Raw genomic sequence first — 26,964 nt, 5'->3', positions numbered from 1 at the left:
CAGAGCAATACTTTGTACTTTGTTTGTCATGGACTGTTATTTCTGACTGGGATTTTCTTTTATCAGTCAAAATATCAACTCTTCACTGCTCCTCCTATTTTATGTGTCATGATTAACATTCAAGGGGAACGGGACACACCCATGTCACTGACTAAGTTTAGAAATGAAGAACACCCATTCAATTCCTGTGTATCTGTGATTGCCATTTTTGTTGGTCCCAGGGTTGCATGGGAGTGAGTTGGTGAGAGAGTGACAGTTCCCTCACTCTTTAGTGTTTAAGGTGACCTTTTTGAACAAAGGTCTTGTGGGGGAAGCTGGTTTGTTTTGGGAGAACATAAGGAGGGGAGAAATAGCTTTGGCTGGCATGTGAATGCTTTGCCTAATCCCCCCCCCCGGTTGCCCTGCCTATATTGTTGTGTGCCATCAAACCAGCGCACCAGGAATCTCTGGAATTCCCAGACACTTGCCTTTTCCCAGTGCCTTGCAGAGCACAATGACAATGACATCTTTCTTGAATTGCACAGCATGAACTCCATTGCCAGCTTTCTCTCATTCCCCCCTCCCTTTCTCTCTCATTGTCAAATTCATCTACAATCCTAAACAGAAACACCAGACTGATGTCTTACTTCAATTTGAGACCCTAACCCTTGTGAATAGTATAGTGTTGTAATGCCTACCAGAACGTGGTGACACATTCAGGCTACTAGACAAGACAAGGTTACTCATGACAAGGTTACCCGTAACAAGCTTACCCATCATGTGAGTGTGGTTCCAAACCACCTTTGGATAATTAATTATCCAAATGTGACCTGCTTAAAACAGAGACCTACACCACGCTGGGCATCACTATAACTGGTGGGATCGACATCTGGGTCTCCTGCTCGCTAATCCAAGCTTTAACCATTAGACCAGGAGAACATCCTTGTGGTACAAGGGCGACATTCAGGCTCACAAGTCTCCAGGCAAGGTCACTCATCACCCAAGCATGGTTCCAAACCACCTTTGACACACCTGGAATTTGGAAACAACTTCAATTTCAATGGTTGGATTTATAAATATGCAAACATTAAAAGTATGCTTCTTAAACCCTAGTAGGCCTACTGTCGGTGCTATTTGAAGGGTTTTCCAGATTCCTGTGAAATAACATTCTATGAATCTTGTGCAGACTTTAGGCTCTTCTAAAAACTAAAGCAGTAGACATGTAACACCATACTGTAGCACAGAGCCCCCCTTTATTCTTGTTAGCAGTGAAAGGTCAGTGGTCCTCACTCCAGCATTGAGGTAGTTAACTATGACACGGTTGACTTGGTTTTACAGAGAGGTAGCAAGAATGGGACAAGCGACTTTCAGTGGTAGAGCAAAGAGCGGTGCACAACACCTGCTAGCACTTGACTATCCCATTTTGCCATTTAGTACAGTTGTTGTCTGGCTTTGTCATTCCGGAGGCGTTTTCTAGAGGAGTATGATTTAAATGGAAACGTGAAAGATTTCTACAGCATCGTGTCATTTCCATTGGCCGCAATTTGGAAAAATTGCAGTCTTTGCAAAAGGCAAACTTTTTGACCACTTGTAAAAACTTTACCAAGGAGGTACGTGGAGCAGTGTTCAAAGTGAACAGAACCAACTGAGATACATTGTAAGTTTCATTTTGGAAACATATTTTATTTGCTGCGAGTTGCACCGCCACGGAATGTGACATCTACTAGACTGACAACAACGCCGACCTAAGTTACCTGCATTTGAAGTGAGTTTGTGTTTCATTTGCTTAGTGAGTCAATGTGCTAACGTGTTTAAACTATATCTACCTTTTTAACAAACTTGCCGAATTTGTATGTGAAGAAAATGTGTGTCATTCGTGTGCGCTCGAGTTGAGGATTGTCCTCTGCTTTATAAAAACAGAAACACATCATTTCGCACATAAGAAGATGATGTGTTCGGTCATCAAATAAGATTTAACAAAACTAAACTACAACACTCCAGATAGTAGGTGTTTTGTCGTCACTGTGCAAATACACTATTATCCACTGATTCAGATATATTGAGGTTTAGTCTAGTCCTTGGGATTATGGTGTCCAACGAGATCAATGACGACGGGGAACTGAAACTTCTTGCGTTGACTGACAAATGTGTCTTTGCCCCATATCATCTGACATCACCTTAATTTACAGTCTATGGACATAACGCTGTCGTATTCAATTCATCTGACATATTACTTGCCGTCATCTCTGCCAATATCATGTCGGATTATCATCAGGATTACTAATACATGACAATACATTCTGATGGCTAATCCATATCTCCCAACGTGCACACTATCACCAGCCACTGAGTGATCATTTCTTTTGTTGCTAAACTAACTCATGAGACAAGTTTTTTTTTTGGAGGATCAGCGATGAGATTTCAAATGCACATTATATGTTCCCCTCTTAGTGGTCCTTTGTATAATTCATACCGTGCGATGCTGTCTTAAGTGCTTATACATAATGTATTTTAAATTGAAAGCACAACCTAATCTGGCCAAGCTCAAATAATGTCAGAACATGTTATTGACTCCGCAGGTATGGATATGAACTCCATAAGACTTCTGTTCACACACTCCTGCTGTACCTGTGGCCATGCTGTGTGTTTTCCCTTTACTGGATACAACTTGTAGGTTTATACCAGCATGAACAGCAATTCACAACCAGCAGTAGATACTAGGGCTGATAATAACACTAGCCAAATTATTATATATTATTATATATCTTCTGTAGCATAAAATGCAAGCAATGTTTGGCATGGACTGTCATTTTTGACTGGGATTTTTTTTTTTTTACAGTAAAAATATCAACTCTTCACTGCTCCTCCTATTTTATGTGTCAAAACCAGTGATATAGCTGTTTGCTAGTTGAGAGGGCCTCTACAAATATACAAAGGAAAAACATGAAAAAGCTCTCAGCGGTTTTTGCCCTTTTCTAGCCATGGTTGAAATATTAAACGATATTCACAAGGACATCTATCGTTTCAGTAAAATCATGTCATGGTTTTGCATTTTAGATGTGTGGTAAGATGGCGGAGAAAAAAGTAGAGTAATGGTAGGGTTTGCTAATACATGTGATCAAGGCCAAAATGGTTCTACAGTGGTGGAAATGCATATTATGCCTCTTTTAAGGTTCCTCTCTGAATGAATACTGTTAATCTATTTTCTTGTAATTGTTCTAACCTTTCAGTATGGTTCTAATTTAAGTATGGACATGAGTTATTTGTGTTGATCTCTCTTGCTATATATAAGATAACCACACAGTAACCACATCAACCTTGGAAATTTAGTATATTTTTTACTGCATTGAAATTGCCATGTTTGTTACCCTACATATTATTCATATAATGTTTGCTTTGCGAGTAGTCAGACATTATCTCCACATGCTAACTGTATTATACTGTTGCTCCTAGATACGATTTTGTATGTCTATGAGTTCTCATTAGGGCTTCTCGGAAACTGTCAGCTGTTTGTTTGTGCCCTTAATTGTGGAATTAACTTGATCACATCACATTGTTCCATCACACTGCACATGATTGCAGTTCAGTAAGGTTGTCTATTGAGTGTATCTGTCATGATTAGTGTAGGATGTAGCCAAAATGAACTGTTTCATTCAACCAGCCTCAACTTCCAAGGGTCAATTTTGAGGTGGATATTGCTGATCGCTGCTTTAAGTGAAGGGGCTTACTGTACAGTATGTTTTACTCATCCTCCCTGTGACTTTTAGCTCAGGGATATGCCAGTCCGTTGTACAGTTTAACTTGCTCTTTTTTGCAATAAATGTTGTTCCCAGTGTATTTTGAAAGCTTTTTAAGTGCACAAGGCAATGGACAGTTTAAACAAATAATAGAGTTCAAAAGGGTATTAAATAAATGAGCTGTTGGATTTAGAAAAGGCTTATAGCTCTATTCATCTAGTGAAACACATGGCTTTAGCCCAAATTCAAGCCCGCTGAGTCATGTCTGAGTTTGGAATCTAGTCTGACATGAAACTTCTTACTGTATAGAGAAGTCTCGTCTGTTGCAAAACCTTCTATCCAACAGTGGGCTATCTTTGATCACAGTTTGGAGAAGCAAACAGTGAGATTGGAATTGGAATTGGTATATTTTTGTTTTTCTATTCCAAATTTGGATCTGTATCATCATTCTCTTTGCACCCTTGAGTCCTCCACTCTAAATCACCCTAGTATAGAACTAGAGCAAGGGAAATAAACAGTAGTACTCTTCTTAGCCAGTGCCTCTGCAACCTTAGTCCTAAGCACATTAATTAAATGTTCCATCTTGACATTCGATGCAGGATAACAACTGGAGTTGATCCTCAGTCCATCAAAACCGGACCGCAAAGCTGCCAGTTTAATATCCGTTCAGATAGGGATCTGGCTACTGTTCATCATCACTTCCCTGACACTCTCCCTGCCTTACATTTGTCATCGAGGATTTGGTGCATTCAAGCGGTTGCCATGCTCCAACTCACCACAAATACAACAGGTCTCTTGAGACGGTTGTCATGACAGCCTCAGTGAGGCTGTCGGGGTCAAATCGGGGCCAGCCTGGACCCAAGAGGTCAAGAAGAGGAGTAAGAAAGTTATAATTGGTTTTAGCAGTTGCAAGTGTTGCAGACCTGTTCATGATACAGTATACAACAGGTGCTGTTTTCATTAAATCCAGTGTTTTGGTTATACTTTTCAAAATTATTTATATTAAAAAATATATAATATTAACAGAAAACATTTGTGTTTTTATCACTTGCCTCAAAGTCAACTTTGACCTCTTGTGACATATTCCAGACATGACACAAGTTCAGAGTAATGGGCTGTATGATGCAGGAAGACACTGCTGGGCAGACTAGCATGTTTCTAGCATTACTCCAGAGTGTACTCCTCTGACCACAAAATATGACCACACCACATCAAAGACCAAAACAATCATCAAAGTCATAGATAAATGTCCCTCTGCAAGGAAGGGCAAGTTCTATTTTATTATGGATGTCAGCCCTTTGACTTTGGGGAGATATTATCAAGCTGATTACATACTATTAATACCATATAAATACTGTGTAGTGCATGTCACCAAGACTTCAAAAGCAGAGGCACCTGACTTGACTTTAGAATGTTAACCCCCCTCCACCCCTCCCTGACTTACTCTCTTTCCTAAGTCTGGTGCAGCTTTTACAGGGAAAGGCACAATACAGGGGCGTCAATGACAGCGGGCAGGAGGAGCTAATCCATGCAGCTGTCAGCCCGCGGGGTATTAAGCCTCCATTCTGGAGATTCTTGGACAACTGCCAGATGTAGAGCCAGTCTTTTTCAGAAAGACATGGAGGGACATGTACTGTATCCCACTGTACTTTGAGACAATGTGGATTGTGAATTGAATACCATTCTGAAGATCGAAGATGTTAACCTGGGGAGTGTAAATGTCTGTCTGTCTGTTTGTAGGCTGGGTTGTCTTGATCTCTGTCCTCTGTGTCCCACTTTGATTGGCTCTCCAGTTAGGTGTCTCACTTGTTGCCCTAGTGACTCGGACTATTGTGGACATGAAGAAAGAGTTTTCTGTGTATGCGTCATTGATATGTATAATAACTAGACACAATTATCTCTGAGTTACATCAGTAGTTATTGATACATTTTAACCATTGATATGCAAATGCTTCAGTCTCCACTGTTAGGTTGTGTTCTGAAAGTCAGTTTCGGACATCGTATCAGAGGACACTTGACGGCCATGTGTTTAATGTCTCTGTCTAATTAAGGCACAATAATTAGGGAATGTTTGTTTGGACAGTATCACTGTAAACCAGGATTTTGGTCTGGCAGAAACAAACTTTTATGGATTTATTTTTTTTATAAATGAAAAAGTGGTAGTCTAACAGAAGCCAATCCAATGTTGGAAAACAGCTGGTGGGGTATAAATAGTTGGGGCAAGAGGTTCTGGTAATTGCAAAGGAATCCAGTGTTTATTGTGTAAATGAAAAGCGCAAGCCCCTTTGAAACAGGTGTTGGAATGCAATGGGAGGGTGAGGAAAGCTGTCCATAGATCTCCCCCTCTTTTTTTGCTCTCAGAAAAATAGTTCTCTAATGCTCCCTCGCTCATTTTGTACCATTACAGCACACAAGACCTCCGCTTTGAGGGATTGCGCTCTTGGGGGCTGGATTACTAACAGAGACGGGGGGGGGGGGGCGGCGGCTTGATGGACCACATAAATGTGGGGTGACGCAAAAGCTCCCCTTTTGTGCTGTCCCTGTCCCCCTTGGCCCTCACAGTCCCTATACAGACTATGAGGATACAAATTACAGTGGAAGACGTGCAAGTTGATCTGCTAACACAGCTTGACACTCTTCTTTTGTTAGTTTTTTAAGGCTCAAACTAAAGCAGATGCCAATTCATCTTTTAAATCTCAATTTATCTTGTTGTCAATGATACATAGAAGGGAAGTTTCTTCACATGTTTGTGTGTCACATATAGTAGTTAGAAAAACTCACAAATAAGTCTCAGATTGAAATTCAGTCACTTTCACCCACCCTAATTGACATGAGTCTTGTGCTGGGTGACACCTCTGTTGTGGAGCCACAGAAGGAGGAATGGTCATGGAAGTGTACCACTTCAAAGAGGGGCAGATAAGATGGCAAGGGCTTAACAGCCTTTGAAGAGAGGTGCTGAATCCGGTATTTAGGAGCGCAGAAGCTTAGCAGACAATTCCAAAGTTCACCACTTGGCCCTGGATTATACATTGGACCCTATACCAGTCTGGAAGCAAGCTGGTTACAGCTGCTACAGACGAAGAGCCACCACGCTCCTACGACCTTCCAAATGGCAGCACTCCCCTCTCCTCAAACCCACTGTTGGACTCATAAAGCTAGAGTTGGACAGGAATATTCCCGGTACAAACTTTACTGAAAATCTCTGGAACATTGGTAATTTACCAGAATTTTGGGAATTATTAATGCATTGTCTGAGATGCACATTGAATCAAGATTTTTCTCCAATTATCTACACAGCCTACTGGACACTTTCAATGCAAAATAACAAATATTTAAAATTCTCAGATTATCCTTTTAACACCCAATGTTGCATATAGGTAACAATGTCTTTAAACACCTGGTAAAATGTCTGTTATCGATCAATTCACAAAAGAGTGTGTTTCCCCTCTGAAGAGGGGAAACAGGAGATATGCTTCCATCCTAATGACTACTATATCTGTCTGTGGGGTTATGGTTTTGGCTTCTTTCGCTAGTTAACAAGCAAGCTGACTTTAATTGTATATCTCTCTGAAACTAAGTTCTACCCACTTGTAACTTGAAGACAAGATGGGCACACAGACAGGGAATACAGAAAATACATTTTACATTTGCAGAGTACTATTTTAATAACAATTTCTGATAATATCCAAAGTTTCCATAGATTTCCAAAATTACTACCATGGTTTAGGAATGTTTCAGAAACGTAAGGGAATTTTGCAACCCTACTTAAAGAACAATGATTTAGGCAATAAAGTCATAAACCATGGAGTCAGAAGTTACCAAAGACAGGTCAGAGTAATAGCGGAAAACACTACATCGGCCAAATATAACTTAGTATCAAACTACTATTAGAATACATTGTATTATAGCGAACAAACAGACCTTTTTTCTGATTCTGGAGAAAGATTTTGTAGTATAAGAGATGAAAAGGCTTGTGACATCTACACAGGTGTGTCCGCAGGTGGAGTTGAGGCTTTACATTTGCATTTACATTTTAGTCATTTAACAGACACTTTTAACCAAAGTAACTTACAATAAGTACATTTCTCTAAGTAAGTGAATAAACTATACATCAGTCATTGTAAGTATGACCTTCAATAAGAAAAAGTGCCATCGGCAGTAACAGTGCTAGAGAAAGGAAGAAATATTTTTTGTAAAAAAAACAAAAACCTTTTGGTGTTTGGGGGTGGAGAGGTCTGAGGAGGAGGAGCCCAAGTGTACTCTAAAGAGATGGGTCTTTAGTCTACGCCGGAAGATGGCCACTGGGGCGCCAAGGCACAGAAGAGCCGTGACTGAACAGAGCAACTACTACGTCCTCGTCCTCTCGCCAACACAGGTGGAAGGATTGACGGAGTGATGGGGCTGGGGTTTGGGGACTGACCATCGTTTGCAGATAGGGAGGGGCTGTTCCCTTTACCTCTCTGTAGGCGAGCACCAGGGTCTTGAATCTGATGCAAGCTGCTACTGGGAGCCAGTAAAGGGTGTGGAGGAAGGGGGTGTCATGGGAGAATTTGAGAAGATTGAAGTCCAGCCAGAAGTGGGTTGCAGTAATCTAGGCGGGAGATGGCAAGTGCCTGGACCAGGAGTTGCGCTGCTTTTCTCGTGAGGAATGGACGTATCCTTTAAATATTGAATCTACAGGGGCGGGCCATCGCTCTGATGTTAGCCACACAGGACAGTTGGTTGTCCAGGATCACCCCAAGATTCTTTGCTGTCTGGGAGGGGGACACAGTGGAGTGCTCCACCGTTAAAATAGTCTGTGAATCAAAGATTCCTGTTCTGAGTTAGGGGGGCCAAGTATTTGTCCCCTTGCTAGGAGGAGACAGATCAGGCACTCTTTACAGGAATGTTGCACAAATCCTGCAGTATCACATTGACATTTTTGACCTCTTTCACATGGGAGTTTGCCTTTCATTATCCTATGATCTATATGGGGCCCCGGGCTGTTGCAACTCTAAACAGTAGGGAGAGAGAGAGATCCAACCCAGTGTTGCGATTGGTGAGATGGTGCTAACAACAGGGGATGGGCTTTGGTAAATAATTATTGTGTTCTCTGCAGACGATGTGGAAACATGACCCCCATTGACCCTTACTCACGCTCTCCTTCCCTCCTGGGGCAGCCCTCCAAGCCTGTGGCAGCTTGCCTTCCAAGAGGCCGTGCTAATGAGCTCTCACATTGACAGCCCTGTCCCCGGTCTCCGTGTGTGGAGATGTGCAAGGGACAGCCACTCGTCCTCACATCAGGGACAAATTGCTGGCCGAGTGCTCACTTCACGCCCCCCCCCCCCCACACACACACACACACACACACACAGCTAACCTACTGTACTGACTAACAACTATGTTGCTTATTGAAAGGTGACTAACAAAGTCTTTACAGGCTCGAAGGTAGGTAGGTGTTGGATAAGCACTCAGGGAGTGAAGTTGTAGAATATGAGAGTGTATTGGGAATTTGACGATTTGGGAGATAGTGCTGTCCTAAATTGTGATAACTGTCTAGCTGTAGCTAATATCCTTTAGGTAGAGATGAGGTGAATGCCTGGACTGGAATGAATAGATGCCTTTATTCTATTTTGTCTTTCTGTTTATTTTGTTTAAGTCGTTCGCCTGTGTACTGCTCAAGGTCCACATGATCAAAACAAAGATGGAAACCAGCAGAAGGATCACAGGATGTAGCATTTTGATTTGATTTATTACAATTGGCAGCTTATTGAAATACATACCAGATTCCCACAGTCAGACCAATTCAACATACATAACATTGCAGCATCTTTAGATTTTAGATGTTGCATGTTTAGAGATTAGATTATCATGTTTAACTAAAGCTTGATAACAAACAAAAAAAATAGAGTTACACACAAACCTCCATCACAGACTCTCTCCCCAAATACCCCCTGGAGCTGGCTTGCAAAATGTACCGGACCAGTTTGGAAAACAGTGGTCCATTGTTCGCTGAGGCCTCCTGGAGCAATAACAGATTTTTATGAGCCACTTGATTAAGGCCCAATCTCTGATGAAGGTACAGAACAATATTCACGGTGATGATAGTCTCTCATGGGCAGCTCCTTCCATTTCCCCAGTGACCATGTGCCCGAGAAAACCTTACGCAATCTGTCACTTCAACCAGCTCTTAATCCACGCTTCATCTGTAGAAAGCACGTTTCCCACTTGCCTTACAGTATTTCTACTCCATATCCATGGCTTTAGGAAGCCTCTAGGAAGAAATATGCTTATATTGCTTTTATGGTTTATACAAAACAGAAACAAAGAGCAGGAGGATTACTATGAATTGTGGCTTATTCAAGTGTAGCCTTTATGGACACAAAACCACAGAAGTCCTGTGTAAACTAACTGCTCACTTGTTTACACATTCAGTGTGGTATATGTTTCACCTGTTGTGAACTTCTAAGATGTTGGTTGGCTGGGTCCTTTCTGGCTGACACACGTTAATCTGTATTGTATACTGTAGTATACTGTAAAGTGGGCAGCAGTCTGAGCTTGTCCATTCAGAGTTTGTCCATTCACTTAATAAAGGACCAGCTAGTCTCTTAATTTTGGAAACACCTTTTATTAAGATTGCCTTAAAGGGTTGGTGTGCACATTATAAGCATTTGTTAATGCATTTACAAAGCATTAATAACAGGGCAGTTGCAGTTCATTCAGATTAATACACTATCTATAAATGAATAATAGTCAGTACACTATTTAGAATTCCTTTATAAAGGCAACCTTAATGTTAAAGGAATAGTACACTCGAATTACAAAATCACATATTTGGTTACTTACCCTGAAAGGAGTCTATGGACAAGGACAGACTTCAGTCCACACTTTGGTTCTGTTTATCTGGGCAATGTCACTAACCTCTAATTGTAAGCATTTAAAAAAACAAACAATGCAAGTCAATGCATTCAATTCATGCTCAAATCATCTCAGTCATTGAGTATTTTGAGAGAATTTGAGATGATTTTGGGCATGACAAACATGCTAATTCCATTGACTTCCAGTGCCCAGATAAACAACTGTTCTTGTCCATACACTCATTCTGGGGTAATGTACCAAATGCCCGTAGGGACTGATGCTGAACATTTGTGCAGGCTTAAAGATTAAATAACCTGACCTGTTGCAATTCAAGTGTTAGTGTTTTAACTGTATCTATCCCTATTCAATAAAAATCTGATATGCTAAAACAAATAATTTATATTAGCATGCCAGTGTAGCCTGTCTCAGCGACAATGATGTGAAAATGATACTGTATCAGCTGTTGTAGGTTTTCAAGCACCAGCATGTTTTCTCTGGGGTGCTGCTCTCTCCACACCACTTTAATGACTGTGATTACAGTGTGATATGTGGGTAGGCAGCGGTACTGTGTGTGAGGTAAGACATGTTGAAATGTTTACAGATGCCCATGGTCACCCCTTGTCTGCTTAAACCGATTGCAGGAAGGATTAAAGGATCTACGTTTGTTGCAATGCCATGAGGTGACTTATTTTGACACTCTCAAACACCCTTTCTATACATGCCAATGCTTTGGACATTTTTCTTGCAAGATGCTGGCAACCTTGGAAGACATACACACAATTACAATTACAGGACAAACATTTTTCTGAACTATGTGTGAGAAATCCTCTTTGAATGGCAATATACTGTAGTTTCTCTGTCTCAGACAACATGGGTTGACTGACCCAATATCTCCCAAACACTTGATGCAAAGCCAGTGTTTTTTATGTTTTAAATGTTTAAGACAAACCCTTGAAAGGCAATAGTTTATCTATCTATCTGTCCCAGACAAAATAAACATGTAAAACTTCACTTTAACACTCTGTACCAGCCAGTCAGTCTTCTCTTCTTCCCCTCTTTCCTCATGTTCCACTTGAGGGATCCTTTGAGGTGTTCCTTTGTTGGGGTCCCATCAATGGATCTGGGCATTCCTTATCGCAAGTGTGGTTTTCATTGATAGGACCACCCCTATCTAGACTTCTGAGGAGAATTGTTTGTTCTGTGGAACTGACCCCTGAAATACAGCTGTGAACCACCCCCCTCCCCCATTATGTCTGTGGAGTGTGGACCCATCTCCACAGGTCAGTATGAACACAAGAGATCATCAGTGACGTAAGCACAATTTGTGTCCCACATACCTATCTACTGTGATGTTTACGTTGTCTAGAACTGTCTTTTCTCCATGACATACTCCTGCTATTCAGTCACTTGAAGGGGTGAATGCACTTTGTGAAAATGGCAGTGGCAGTTGTGCCGTTCTCATGGAAACTTTAAATTCCATTTAAGGAGGATTTCAGAGAGCTATCACCCGAAATTTGGCAGGGAAACTGAGGGAGTAGAAAGGAGCTTGGGTCAAATTGATGACTTCTTGTCATTTATCTACTGTGGGCAAAGTTCCAAATGTATGACTCAGTTGTGAAAATCTGCCTTTCTCGTGTGATCGTTTTCCTCTCCAGCATGTTTTGTGTCCAACCCATCATGCTCATCTCCTCTGTCATATCTTTCCCTTCTCAGGTTTCCACTCCCTTTCTCACCGACTCTCTCGCATTATCTCTCTCTGTCTCTTTTTTCTCTCTCTCCTCCCTCCCTGTAATGTGGTTTGTGTAGCCTTGCACTGGCTCATCTCAGTTGAAGCATTAGCCGGTGTGAAAATAAATCAAGTCGGTACTGTAAAACATGTTCAAGGAGGAAATCAGATCTAAAAACAGTTGTTGGAGTGTGCTCATTTATCAAATATAATGGACCAGCCTAATTAACTGAGCGACGTTTGGAATCTTACGAAAGGATAATGGCACACAAACCTTTGATCTTAGAATAATACATTCTTGTAGAACATAAACCCATTCTAGAACCCTGTTCTTTCTGAGCCTCTTGTAACACTTTTAACATTAAGATTGTAGAAGTTAGTGTGCACATTATAAGCATTAATGCATTTTTAAAAAACAGTACAGCCACATACAGGCTCACTATATTGTATTTTTTACTTAGATCAATGCATGATTTAATTTAGAAATTAGTCTAGAACAGATTCTGCATACTTATAAGCAATTTTTTTATAGGCATATAAAGACTCTCTTAGTCTAAAACGTTGGCCACATTTCTTAGCTCCTTCTTCATGTCTTTGCTCACCCTCTATGCACATCCCCTTTCATCTTCAGTGGCGTAAGCTATTTTGGGGTATGATGAGTTAGCATTAGCAAGGCCCATCCCTCCGTCTAAAGTGTGCAGGTGTAGCTTCCTCTTTTAAATAAAGGCTCTCTTGGGTCTGATGATAACAGGCTCTCAGTTGCCTGTGGTTTATGATTAGAGGCTAGGCTACATACTATATGCAAACTCAGACCTAAACGCCAATTCCTTCCACAGCACCTTGTCATATATCACATGTTTCTCACATAGGAATGATTCATGTTTGCGACACTTGGCAATCATTTCAGTAAAGCCATGTGAGGCTCGTCAGCTACATTGACTGTTCTGGACAGTATTTTTCCAGATATATGAAGTTGCTAAAGCATAAAGAAAGGTTAAGAGAAAGGAGTAGGTGTGAAGGGAAAGAACTGGAGATGAAGACAGTTTGATGTGTTGTGTGTTACTTGTAGATCTGGTTTGACATTTTTTGTGGCATGGAGTCAGTGAGCATGGCTGGTCTGTGCCAGTCAAAGGCAGCCAAATGTTCTACTAACCTTCAGCAGTGCGGTGGAGGAAATTACAGTACAGAATGTTGCTGAGCAAGTCAATCAGAGGCCCTACTGCTCTCCTATTTACAATTACAGCCATTAAAATGTAGTCGAGTTACTGTTATTAACATTTTTTCTCATGTTGTTGAGACCAATGCACCGTCTCCAGTTGAGGTATATCATTTAGGTAATGTGATGGAGCATGCTATCATGAAGTATCATTTGACTCAATTTGACCCAACTGAAACTTCTCCATCAGTCAGCATGTTTGAAAGTGTGTTTGTTGTTATGTTACCTAAAGTAAGTATGTTACCTAATATTTACCCAAAAATGATTTGATTTGGGAATCAAAGTCACTTTAGTGGGGCAGATGTTTTTGCCATATTGTTACAGTAGTTTGTTACAGTAGATTAGTAAATGAAATATCTTACAGTGCTGCTTGAAAGTATGTGAACCCCTTTTTTTTTTAGTTTTTACCATGAAATCTTTATTTAATCAGAACCAGTCTGACATAACAGTTATCTGACATAACAGGTTCATATTTACCAATTCCATATGTTGGTTTAGAGGAAATCATGTGTGTAGTAGAAAAACTAAATTATAAAGAAATTAATGCAGGTGCAAAAATAAGTGAACCCCAAGTTACATTGGTTAAATCAAGTAGGTAAGTAGAATCAGGTGGGTAAATAATTGAGTACCAAATTATCCAATCAAAGGAGAGATCTTTAGGAAAGAGTTTGGGTGGGACTCTGATAAATAGAGGTAAGAAAACTTGTCAGTTTTGTGTTACCATACAGGTGAATGTAAAACACACCATGCTGAGAAGAAAGGAGATGTCAGAGGACATCAGGAAGAGGGTAGTGAGAGCACATCAGTCTGGTGAAGGCTATAAAATCATCTCAACAAGATTTAATCTCCATCAGTCCATTGTGAGGCAAATAATTTACAAATGGAGAGCATTTAATATGACAGCAATTCGGCCTAGAAGTGGACGTTCTTCCAAAATATCCCCAAGAGCCACAGGAAAAATAATAAATCAGGTAAAAGCCAATCCAAAAATAACATGTAGAGAGGTAGGTAACTGTGCATGCTTCAACAATAAGAAGAACACTGAATCAAAATGGCATTCATGAGAGGGTTGCTAGGAAGAAGCCTCTGCTGTCATAAAATAACCAAACTGCCCATCTTAACTTTGCTAGAGACCACCTGGACAAGCCTGAAGGTTTATGGAAGTCCGTTCTCTGGACAGATGAGTCCAAAATTGACCTTTTTGGTCACAATCAAAACCACTATGTTTGGCGTAAACCCAACACTGCCTCCCACCAAAAGAACCTTATCCCAACAGTCAAGCATGGTGCTGGGAATGTCAAGGTCTGGGGCTGCTTTTCCTCCACTGGACCGGGATGACTCCACATCATTAAGGGAACCATGAATTCTGAGGTATACCAGGAGATTCTTGAGCAGAACGTCAAGGAGCTAAAGCTGGGCTGAAAATGGGTTTTCCAACAAGACAAAAACCCAAAGCATTCAAGCAAATCTACCAAAGAATGACTCAGGAGAAAGAAGATTTGTGTTTTGGATTAGCCAAGTCAAAGTCCTGACCTAAATCCAATCAAGATGCTGTGGCAGGACCTGAAGCGGGCAGTTCATGCCAGACACCCCTCAAACCTCACTCAATTGGCTGAGTTCTGTAAGGAGGAGTGGGCAAAAATCCCTCAAAACAGATGTCAGAGACTGATTAGTGTCTATACAAGATGTTTACTCCAAGTTATCGCTGCTAATGGAGGTGCCACAAGCTATTGACTGAAGAGGTCTGAGTTTTCGTTAAATAAACAATGAAAATATATAATATTTGGAATGTCTTTATTACGAATTGGGGTTTAGATAAAGATTTTATAAGTTAATTTTAATATTTTATACAAAAATAATGACCATCCCTGTAGGGTTCACAAACTTTCAAGCAGCACTGTATAAAGTCAAGATGTTTTAGATTGACAGGGAACAACAATGTTATTGATAAAATGTATGGCATAGTTAGTGAAGGGTAATTGGAACTAGAATGTAAATAGCTATTTAATTACATTACATAATAGTTCCATTTACCCTTTACTAACTTAAGATCTCTGTTTAGACTACTCTACTTTAAACAGACTGGATGTACTGAAAATCCTGAGGCCTCTAGGGAGGGAATGTGTGATATTTATTACTGGTTCTCGCTGCCAGACAGTCTCTTTTGTTAGAGTTTAAGATTTAAAGCAAGACAATGTGACAGGGATTTGTATTAGCTTCCAGGATATGGCAGCAATGTTTAAGAACTCTCAGTCTCGGAGGCCATACTTTCCTAATCTTCTCTTGAACGTGTCACTCTGGGATAAGTCATAGCTGGCCATCTCTCACACTGCCTTTTTACACTAGGACCGGCACACAGGGATTGGGCATAGGTCAAAAAGACATCTCCTCTGTCCTTTGTGATCTCTGTCTAACTGCCAAGCTATTTAATAAAAACCCAAGAACAAACAATATTGTTTTTCATTCATTTACTTCCCATTTATCTTAGTGTCTGTAATATAAAACGAATGCCTGTGACTGAATAACTTGATAAGGGTGCATATCCAACACTACAAGTCCTCTGATTCTTTCAGTATTGCCAATTCCTTGTGATGGGAAATACACCTTTTATGTTTTTCTCTTGAATGTGTTGTTGTCCCACTTCTCCCTATGATGTTCTTGGAATGTGAATGTGTAGCTATTGACATGCTAATGATATTTTCAGCAAACATTCAACATTCATTTAACTCCTAACTCGAGTTTCGAAGCTGTGCTCACTGACCGGCAAACAGATTATTTTAAGGGTCAAGGCTTTTGAGTGGGGGTGATTTTAGTGGCTAATGGGACATTTCAGATGGCTGGGAGCATTTTAAAAAACATATAAAAAAGAAAGCTAGTTTTCCAGTATGATGTATGACTTCAATCTTTAAAACTACATGTTTCAGTGTCAATGATGTTTCTGTAGATGTGAAAGCCACTGTATATGGCTGAAAATGTAAATGTTATATTGGTGTGACTTGAAGTTCAGTTAATCTGTTTCGCCTTTTCTAACTTCTCTGTCCTCTCTCCTTTGTAGGAATCCAAAGGTTAACTCTGCTGTCATTGCTATGGAGACCACACAAGCCCTCCTCTTTCTCTTGAGTTTATGTGTCTCCAGTTGCCATGCCAACTCTCGGACTGCCCCCAGAGTGCATTTGTCTTACAAAGGTGAGTCTTTTTTTTCAGGGAGGGTTCTTTTGACAGGTATTGTTGTGAAAATGTTTTGTTGGAAGATTTACCTACAATCTATTGAGTCGAATGTCAGAATGAGCATAAAACATCACGACAGCCACATGTATTCTTTCAAAATAAAACTGATCTGTAGGTTAACTTAATTGCTTTCCATGGTTGTGTTTTTAGCAGATGGTGCAAGGCAGATATTACAATCATTATCCAACAGCAATTTTCACCCAACACTAGAGATCATTTCAGACAATGCATTTAACTTTTAATGCCTTTTATTATTTCAATTTCAGTTTCACGTGAATGATTTCAGAGCTGGGTTCTTGAGAGACTTTTGTGGTCTACCAGGAACAAAAGCTTACATTTCACACTACTTTGATAAACTACTTTGATAAAACCATATGAAAGCAATCATTCTTTTAAACACAAAATCAAGTTGTAAACCCTATGTTTGTTTGTTGTGAAATGTTGACTTATTTTGTATAAGGGCACTTTTCCTTTTAATTGAAATGGGCTTTGACCTTTCTTCATACAGCAATATGCAGCTTACATACAGTATCACCTGTCCTTGCTGTCTATGTGGATTTCTGTGTACTGTGTGTGCGTGTGTGCGTGTGTGCGTGCGTGTGTGCGTGCGTGCGCGTTTGTGTGCGTGTGTTTGACACAAAGAGACCCCCCCCCCACACTCACACACACACACACACACACACACACACACACACACACACACACACACACACAGGGATGACAGTACAAGATGTTGGCTCTCTGCCATGGCCATATGTTCACTTCCACTAGTGGTGCTCTGGTCTCTGGGGATCTGAGATCTGCATGTAATACTAGAACAACAGGGAGTTGGGGGATAGATGGTGATGAAGGGAGAAAGGAAGATGAGAAATCTGGGAGAGGTTTGATGAAATGAAAGAGAGGGAGATGTGAATTACAGAGAGAGAATGAGAGAGGGAGAGAGAGAGTGTGTGTGTGTGTGTGTGTGTGTGTGTGTGTGTGTGTGTGTGGGGTGGGTGGGTGGGTGGGTGGAGAGGACACTATGAGGGAGAAAGAGAGAGAGGTGACAGGGGGTGGGTTGTCCTGGGTTATTGTGTGCGTAGGTGACAGCGAAACGGATTCCTCTTCTGAGAAACAGGATAGGGCAATGGTGTTACCGTGATATAAATAGTTTGCCATGGTTGCTGTGTTTACCTCACAGCAACCACACAGGGAAGCCCCCCGAAGAACGCAAGGGCTGGGCTCCAACAACCTGCTCCAATATTCGAGACAGACATGTGTGTTATGTGGTGCGGAGTCTGTCATCTCGCCCCAGACGGTCGCCCTCAAAGCAGACGATGAAGCTCGATTCTGCCTTTTCATGTCGTTTATACTGTAGTTTAATTCAGTTGTGTAGTATTCACATAAGAAATACTAATTCATTAACAAATTCTGGAACCAAATAATATAGGTACAGTAGACATAAATAAAAAAAAAGAGAGTAGAATAGAATACTTGGATGAATGGTGTACAACAAGTCCTTTAATGACCCACGTATTAATGTGCTACCATCCATTTGAAAAACAGCTTGTATGTAATATTGTTACGTGAATATTCACCCCATGCCTTTCTTCTTACACTGTTTTACCTCAATACAACTTCTTTTCTCACTGTCTTGCCATTTTACCATTGCACTATTGAAACAGCACTTTGACTGTCTCCTCTTCATCCTGGAGAGTGTTGAGGTTTTCCTCCTCGCGAGTCTCTGAGACACAGACCAGGCTACCGGGAACTGGGCTTCTTTCCCAGAGCCCTCCACGTGCCTCAGTGACAACAATGACGTGTTTCTGCACTGCATCAATTAGGGGAAATGTTTGGATATCTCGGAAGAGGATTGAAATAACTCTGTGGGAAGCAAATCTCCTGTTCTTGGGTTCTTAAACTTGACACGCTTAAACTTGACATAACCCTGGACCACAAATAAAGGATAAAACAAAGAGGATTATTTTTTTGCAAAATACAGTATAGTGCTTTTGTTTGTATTCTGTCTTCTTTAATGGGTCTGTCAATTGTCTCTAAAATGCATCTGTTGAAACATTTAATCTACATGTCTTCTTTTCTGAGTATCTAAGAAACATCTAGCGTGGTACTAGTGCTTGGCAACATCCATTTCACAAAGTGTATAATCCAATGATGTCACTTCAGGAAGAGTAACATTCAACATTTAACCCTTTAATGCATACGATCACATACAGTGCCCTCCAAGTATTGGAAAGAGGAAGCATTTTGTTTTTCTTTTAGGTCTATACTCCAACAGTTCTATGAGGTCAAAGTAGAGATCATCAGCTTCAATCCACTGTTTAGTATTGGGTCAACAATCCTTTGCATGCAATAACTGCCTGAAGTCTGTGACCCATTGACCCCACCAGACTCTGCGTATATTCTCTGGTGATGCTCTGCTAGGCCTGTACTGCAGCCATTTGCAGTTGGTTTGTTTTGAGGTCATTTTGAAAAATCTTATCATCAGGAAATGGAATGCATGTTCAATTGGATTGAAATCTGAAGATTGATTTAGTCAGTGAAGAACATTCCGCTTTTTGGCCCTGAAAAACACCCAAGTTGCTATGGCAGTATGTTTGGGGTCGTTGTCTTGCTGTATAATGAAGTGCCGTCCAATAAGATTGGAAGCATTTGCTCGTAATTCAGCAGACAAGATGTTTTTGTACACTTCAGAATTAATTCTGCTGCTGCCGTCAACAGTTACATAATCAGCCAGTTCTAGTGCCAGCCATACATGACCAAGCCATAACACCCCCTCCACCATATTTCACAGATGAGGTGGTATGCCGGGGATTTTGGGCAGTTCCTTTTTTTCTCCACACTTTACACTTGCCATCACTCTAGTACATTTTCATCTTTGTCTCATCTGTCCACAATACCTTTTTCCAGAACTCTACAGGCTCATTTAGGTACTTTTCTTTTTTAAAACTGTAATCAGGCCATCCGGTTTCTGTAGCTAACAAGTGGTTTACACCTTGCAGTGTAGCCTCTGTAGTTCTGCTGGTGAAGTCTTCTACTGATAGTGGTCTCTGACACATTCATGCCTACCTCTTGGAAAGTGTTTCTGATCCATGGGACAGTCGTTTTGGAGTTTTTCTTAGTTTCTTTCTGATTCTTTCTGATTTCTCAGCCCAATAAAGGCATCCCTTGCATTGACGACTCTTTGGTCTTCATGTTGACAGATACCAATAGCAGACTCCAAAGGAAAACGTAACGATTAGAATCAATACTCGGTATTGGCAGCTCTCTTTTGCCTGCACAAATGATGTGACGGAACACAACAGACTAACCAGAAACACCTGTCAAGACAATTTTCCAATACTACTGGTTCTCTGAAATAGGAAATAATGTATAAAAAGGGTTGTAATTTCTAAATGGTGAAACCAATCTGAAAAAAGAAAACATTGAATTAAAGCTGATAATCTATACTTTAACATCATAGTAATTGTTTGATTTCAAACTGTTGTTGAGTATAGAGCTAAAAGAAGATACAATTATTATTCTTTCCAATACTTATGGATGGCACTGTAGTAAGACATTTTAGCTGTAGTCATGCTCAGAAAAAGCCTAAAAAACTGTAGAATTTGGACATGATATCCTGGTGCAGAGGATTTTTGGGATTTTTCATGAACATTTTCATTATATCAAGAAGGCAGCTTTGGTCCTGTCAGAGCTCCACAAGTTTTTCTTAAATTTCATAACTTCCAAACTGAGAATTAGATTGTATTATGTAGCTTTTATTTCAATTATTAAGTATTGTCCCAACTGGTATGGATTGCAGTTTTACAGTGAATTCTGCTTTTAACAATCACAGATAACAATCAACCGTTTATAGTGGTCCGAAACCATGGGATCAACATTTAATGTATAATGTACTCTGCTTGCAAGAATGTACATCCTCCTGGATCTATCTTTTTCCATATTTTTGTGTGAATTGTGTGAAATGTGTCATTCTGTCAACATGTATGGGTATAGATCTGTCAACTACATACATGCATGGGTGTGTCATCAGTGTGTACTCTTTGGGCACACTGTTAGAAGAAAGTGACTCAAAACATGCGTATTGCTTTTTGAAACTATATGAAGTGGTCTCCCTTAGCTAAGATCTGAATGGTATTTGAATGTAAACCCAATACCAGTGTTATGATACACTGAATGTGATTGAACACAGCATTACAGTGCAACAAAACACCCACAGTGGTTCTTAATTCTGATGGTGTAGAGAGATGGTGTAGAGAGATTGTGGAAAAAGAGTGCTTTGAAAATACATTTAGTTTTTTTCATTGCACTTAAAAGCGACATTCAAACTAAAACACGGTTTGTATGGTATGTTTTGCCAGGCTGCGTCATCCATGTAATCAAATACCGTAAGTGAACAGACAATGATAACATGAGCTGTGAGAGAGAAAACAAGTGCAGTGTCATAATATTCATATTTGCAGTATAAAGAAATATAGATTATATAGATAATAGTATAACAATCTGCAATGATGGGGCTTGAACACTGATCATTTGTTCTTCAGGCGACCACTTTACCCACTGCTCCAAACAGGGATTCACCACTTGGACTGCAAGTTTGTTATGCTTATGTAGGCGAGGATCACTACCATATAAAAATCTATGTTTTACACATCATACTGTATCAACATTTTTGCATTAAATTGACAAATTATAGTAATTTACCAAGCTGTTCTAGAGGAGCCTGTGACTGATCCTGAAGTGAAGAGAGAACAGCACTGCCACTGTGCCATAGTGGCTCAATTTACGGACATAGATGATGTCATACTTGACTGACTGTAAGTAAGGTGAAACTTACAGGTCAGTCATTAAGTAAATAAAGGAAAGGAAAATAAAACAAAAACACTGTGAATTTGAGCCCAGGACCTCAGTATAGAGTAGTAATGAATCCCATTGAGCTAAAGCCTGTGTACTCATAATAGAAGACAAATATTTAGATTATGGGAAGGATTACTATAGAGGGCTTTGTGAACTATGAACTATATTGTGCTGGGAACAATTCATACAGATATTTTTTTCCTAGATATCAAGGGGGAACAAAATATAATACACACTAGCTCTGTCTTAGACATATAATCTCAAGTTTCACACTCAGACATTGAAGCAGTCCAAAGTTACATTCTGGAGAATTTTGCCCCTGGGCGTCCTCTTGAGCGACAGCAGTAGGGAATCAGCTCGACCATTTGCCATGTTCCAGGAGGCATAATGGATATACTTACAATGTGTTATAGTGTGTTTACAAACATTGCCACCTGATGAATTACGTGAAGAGTAGCTTATGAGGAGAATTTTGAAATTATGTCCTTGGATAAACCTTAATTTAGAACAAATCATGTCTTCATGGACACTTCATAAAATGATGTCGGACATGGAATATGTGTGTCTGCAAAATTGCATATTGATTAACTCATAACTCATAAGCCTAAGATTTTGGCTATGTATCAGATTTTTCAGCCTAATAAAGGCTTCCTTGACTTTTATTGACACCGCTTTGGTTACATATGTCAATTGTCCCATTACTTTTGGGTACCCTGAAATAGGGGGACTATGCATAAAACGTGTTGCAATTTCTGAATGGTGAAACCAATACGTATACAAATACCATCAAATACAAGCTGAGAATCTCTACTTTAACCTCATGGTAATTGTTCGATTTTAAATGCCAACCTTTGGAGTGTAGAGCCAAAAGAAGAAAAACAATGCTTCACTATCCCATTACTTACGCAGGGCACTGTATGTTTAGCTGAAATGATGAGTGTAGGGGACATAGGCCTACTCTTACTATAGGCTAACAATAACGAAATGCAGCCTATTTGGGAGGAGCGCACTAGAACAACATGCACCCCTGGTATGAACACATCCTCTGCTGTATCTCCCCCCCCCCCTCTCATTCTCTCACACTCATTGTAATTTATACCGACAGAAGGATGGATCTTTTCAAACATCCTTCACAGCTCTTGTGAAGCCTTGTGGTGGCTTTCGCCAGCACTTCACACACCTTCACAACGTGTCTGCCGCAGCAGTGGCATTGAGGTAACCCACTGTCGTGATGTGAACCTTTTAAACACTGGCCTACTGTAGGTGAAAAAGTGAGTTGGGCCAAATGCTTATTATTAGGTAATGCTCTAGAAATAGAATGGTTACTGGAACATTGATGGACAGAAAGCTAGTAGACACTCGAGCAACAGGGCTGAAAAATAAGCAGTGCTTGATTACAATTCTCTCTCTTGAGAATGATTGTGGAATCCAGTCTAAATCAGACGCTTGAGGCAATGTCAGTCTCTGTCCCAAAGATCTGGAGTGCTGGCTACCTGCCAACACTGGGCTATCAGCCACTAATTCAGCCCAAAGTACTTCTAATGTTTGAAAACAAAAGGGTGGTGTCAGCGGCATATAAATACACTGTTAAGTCTTGCTCATTTGAGAGGTTTCATTAAGAGAGCTAGTTGTTAGACCAGAAATCAGATAAAACTGAGTTTCCTCGAGGAGCCCCCTTATGCAAGCCAAGCTGTGTTGGATGTAGTTTCAACCTGGCACTCACAGGTTACATTTACATTTTACATTTAGGTTCAATAACATTTTGGATTGACTGAAAGCATTGTATTTGTTCAACAATAAAATTAATCCTGAGGTATACAATTTTCCTAATAATTGTGCATGCAGTGTAGTGCCTGCAACAGGATTGTGTTCAGTGGGCATTAAACATGAGAGAACATTTTGAAATGGAGGAGGTACTGCTGTACCTGAACTTCTCCAATTGGCTGTGTTATACATTTTAAAGTGGTTCTCCAGTTTCTACTTTCTAGTCTCTACTGAATATGACCTAGGATTGTAAAGGAGGTTGAGGGGCTGTCATTGTTTATTACAAGGGTATGACTTACCATGGATAACATACATTCAAAGTCTGGACTCATGCTGTGATTGCATTGTGAAAAAGCCTTCGCCTTTTTCAATGCCAGGTTTCCATTGAGACATAATTGTTTGGCTGCCTCTACTGCTTCAATGTCATTTACGAGCATCGCAGGAATACTTGTATACTTGTATATACCAATACAAGGTTGTTTACAGACACACCATTTTGTCTGTGTCTCGAACGAGGTATCAGATTATGGTAAGAGAGAGTGGGAGAGAAGTTTTTAGGGCCAGTATCACTTGTTGATGTAGTCTTTGATGTTATTGGACAGAACATATATTAGGGAGTGGCCCATCCCATCAGAAAATTTCAAAGTTGTCAATATAATCCAAATTTTTTGAAGGGCAGAAGGATTTCAGCCAGGTATGCAGGTGCAAAATGGGGCTACATTTCCATGCCACAGTTGTACGTTGGTATTGTCCCAGAAATAAAAGCATGCCTTCCTGAGCATTGCAACCTGTCAATGAGCACTGTGAAATCCTTTTTCATGTCCGATTCACAACAACTGATAAGACAGCTGTTTCAGAACTGTATGGAACTTCCAGTTACGACCACCTCCGGGGGTTCGAGAAGGAGATCTCTGCCCAGTAGTACCAGGCCTCTCCACGGGGCCCATGTAGAGATGAGACGCATTGGAGCTTGATGGACCATTGGTGATCGTTGAGGTTGAACGCTGTTCACCAGGGGGAGGAGATCAGAAATGTCTCATAGTTTACATGAAGTAACAACATAAATCCAATCCATGTGTGCTGTCTTGGTATTATTAATGTTTCTATGTCATTATCATTCAATGAAAATACATAACATACCTATAATTTCAGGCACTTTGTATGGTGCTTACACACGTGGGGTCTGAGAAAAATCCTCACAACACCTACACTTGATTCACGCGGCCGAAAGTAGTTAGTTGTAGTTTACATTGACTACAATAGGAGTGTATCAACTCTGTATCATGCCCGTCTCACAAATGTGGATTTTACCTGTCGGGTTTAGCAGCACTGTTTGTATATTAGGATTTGACATATAGCCAAATGTATGTTGTACACTTGCACAAATGTAAAAATATGCACACTTGGACATGTGAATAGCCTGCTTTGCGTTTATTTTTTTCATTGACATTAAAGCAAATACGATCTAAGATAAAAGTGTGCGTGTGCGTGTGCGTGTGTGTGTAATTCTAAAAAGTTGGGAGGACATGTCACTCAGTAAAACCTACGTCCATGTTACCTTATAATTCAAATGACGCAGTGGCAGTTATTGTATGTGTGCCTGGTGGATCAGCTGGTATCCTGTTTTTGCCACGGAGAGCAGGATCAGTCACCTCCGGCCTCCTTCACCCATCCTGTAGAGTCACAGATCCACATGCTATTAGCACTTCCTTGACCAGTATTCTTCCGTCAGAGCGGACAGATCGGTTTGTTCAGTCCCCCACCTACCTCTGTGAGACGTTTTGAGAACTAGCAACGCACAGTATGTTATGACAATGACGTTATTTCCCTGTAAGCTTGCATCCGGTCGGGTAGTGAGAGCAGTCTATCCTGGTGACGGGTTGCAATAAGGGTTACATATTTTGCCCAGTCACCACCAACTCAGTGCAGAGAGCCCTGGTCTCAAGACCTGATTCCTTCTACACCCAATTGTTCATATTGCCAGTGGAAAATGTGACCACTTTTGTGCCTCACTAATAAATTCTATTACAAGACTATCTGGCAGCCTTTTTGGCACAATGTGTACACGTATACACACACACACACACACACACACACACATACACACACACAATCACAGCCATGGTCATGGCCAATTGGCAAACAAAACTAGATTCCACTGTGGTAATGGGACTCCCTAAAACCTTCGTCTCTCCCTCAGTCCTGCTCTGACATGGAGTTGAGAGGGAACAGTGCTGTTTGTTTTTACTCACATTCTTTAGCATTGATTCAATGTATTCTAAAATTTCCCCCAAACACCCTCATCACTTCTCATCAACTCTACACAGCCATGTTCATAGTTCTGTTGATGTCAGACCAAGGCTGCTTTGCTTGAGTTCAGTAACACTCATAGTTTGACAGGACTTGACACATTATTATTATTATTATTAATAATAATAATAATAATAATAATAATAGCACCTTCTATATCGCTTTTCTCCGTACTCAAAGACACTGCAGTCCATGGAGAGAAGAAGAATAGACGGATAAATAAAAAGTAAAACAAAAGCACAATCAGTAAAAACAACAATAAAACTAGTTCAAGATTAAATGCAAGTTTAAAAAGATGGGTTTGAGGGATCGTTTGAAGGAGTTTGAAGACGACATTGCGTTGGTAGTGCTTGTACTTAATTGGATTAAGTATATGATGAACCTGGGAAAAAATGCAAAAATTAACTTGATTTCAGAACTACAGGTGATATACAGAAGCAGATTATAGCATGGCTATTATACACAGCTATGTGTGGTGGAACATGTTTCGACCGCACTTCTTCAGTCCTCTGCTATCTTCTTGAGGCATCATTGAGGTGGAAGGAAACACTTTGTCTCTGTTGCTTTCGAGTCCTTGGGTAGGGAGCTCCCTAGCTAGCTAGCCCCACGAGTGTGGGTGGCACTCTGTGACCTCTAATGCTAATGTCGGAGGCAGTGGAGTCGCTCCACAGTGGCAGAGTGGACCAGAGGTGGAGGACAACAGAGCGTCAACAAGACTCAACATAATTGCCTTTTCCCTTGAAGCTGCCCATGACACACAGTTCACACCGTACTGTTTGTTTGCCACTGGAGGAAGCTAATTTGATTACTAACAGATGAAGGTGGAAAGGATCAATGTTGTTAGAGAGCAAAACTGCAGTGCAGTAGTCTAGAATGATCTGTTGTGGAAGTGTCGTTACCAGGCTCTACTGAAAAGTTGTTCAGTCTTGTTGCTGGCTCCCACATGATCAGTCCAGACCACGTTGGATTTACAATTTAAAGGGGTACTTTACACAAAAATCCTTTTCGAGTATGTTTATCCCAAAATATAATTATATTTTGCATGCAGTACAAGCCTTATAGATATCCTAATGACGAGCTTATATTTACAATTATATAAATTGATATGATGAAGCGTTTTGTGGTTTGGGACAAAAATACACTTATAAAGGATTTATGAGTAAACTAGTCCTTTAATGACAGAACCAAATTAACATTATATTGTAGTGGCTTTATGAACGGAGCAATACCATGGAAAGTGAAATCATTTAGAAGCCATTTTTTCCTGTCGCTTTCCACAGGCCGGTGGAAACTATGTCTCAGCCTGCCTCCAG

The 26,964-nt window shown here is 40.4% G+C and overlaps 1 protein-coding gene across 1 annotated transcript in view; it reads left to right on the top strand.

The window, feature by feature from the left end:
* Window positions 1-1,636: 1,636 nt before the first annotated feature.
* sema3gb (sema domain, immunoglobulin domain (Ig), short basic domain, secreted, (semaphorin) 3Gb) overlaps window positions 1,637-26,964 on the top strand; it is a gene marked incomplete at its 3' end in the record, with an annotated part of 37,839 nt that continues 12,511 nt past the window's right edge. The window contains exons 1-2 of the mRNA XM_083676042.1: window positions 1,637-1,744; window positions 16,551-16,681. Coding sequence (XP_083532168.1) covers window positions 16,582-16,681 — 100 coding nt within the window. The 5' untranslated portion in view covers window positions 1,637-1,744; window positions 16,551-16,581. The remainder of the gene's footprint in view (window positions 1,745-16,550; window positions 16,682-26,964) is intronic.

The sequence above is a fragment of the Argentina silus genome, assembly GCF_951799395.1.
Source record: "Argentina silus genome assembly, chromosome: 8".
Classification (NCBI taxonomy): domain Eukaryota; kingdom Metazoa; phylum Chordata; class Actinopteri; order Argentiniformes; family Argentinidae; genus Argentina; species Argentina silus.
The sequence above is the reverse complement of the archived record's forward strand: the minus strand, read 5'-3'. Positions and strand labels throughout refer to the sequence as shown.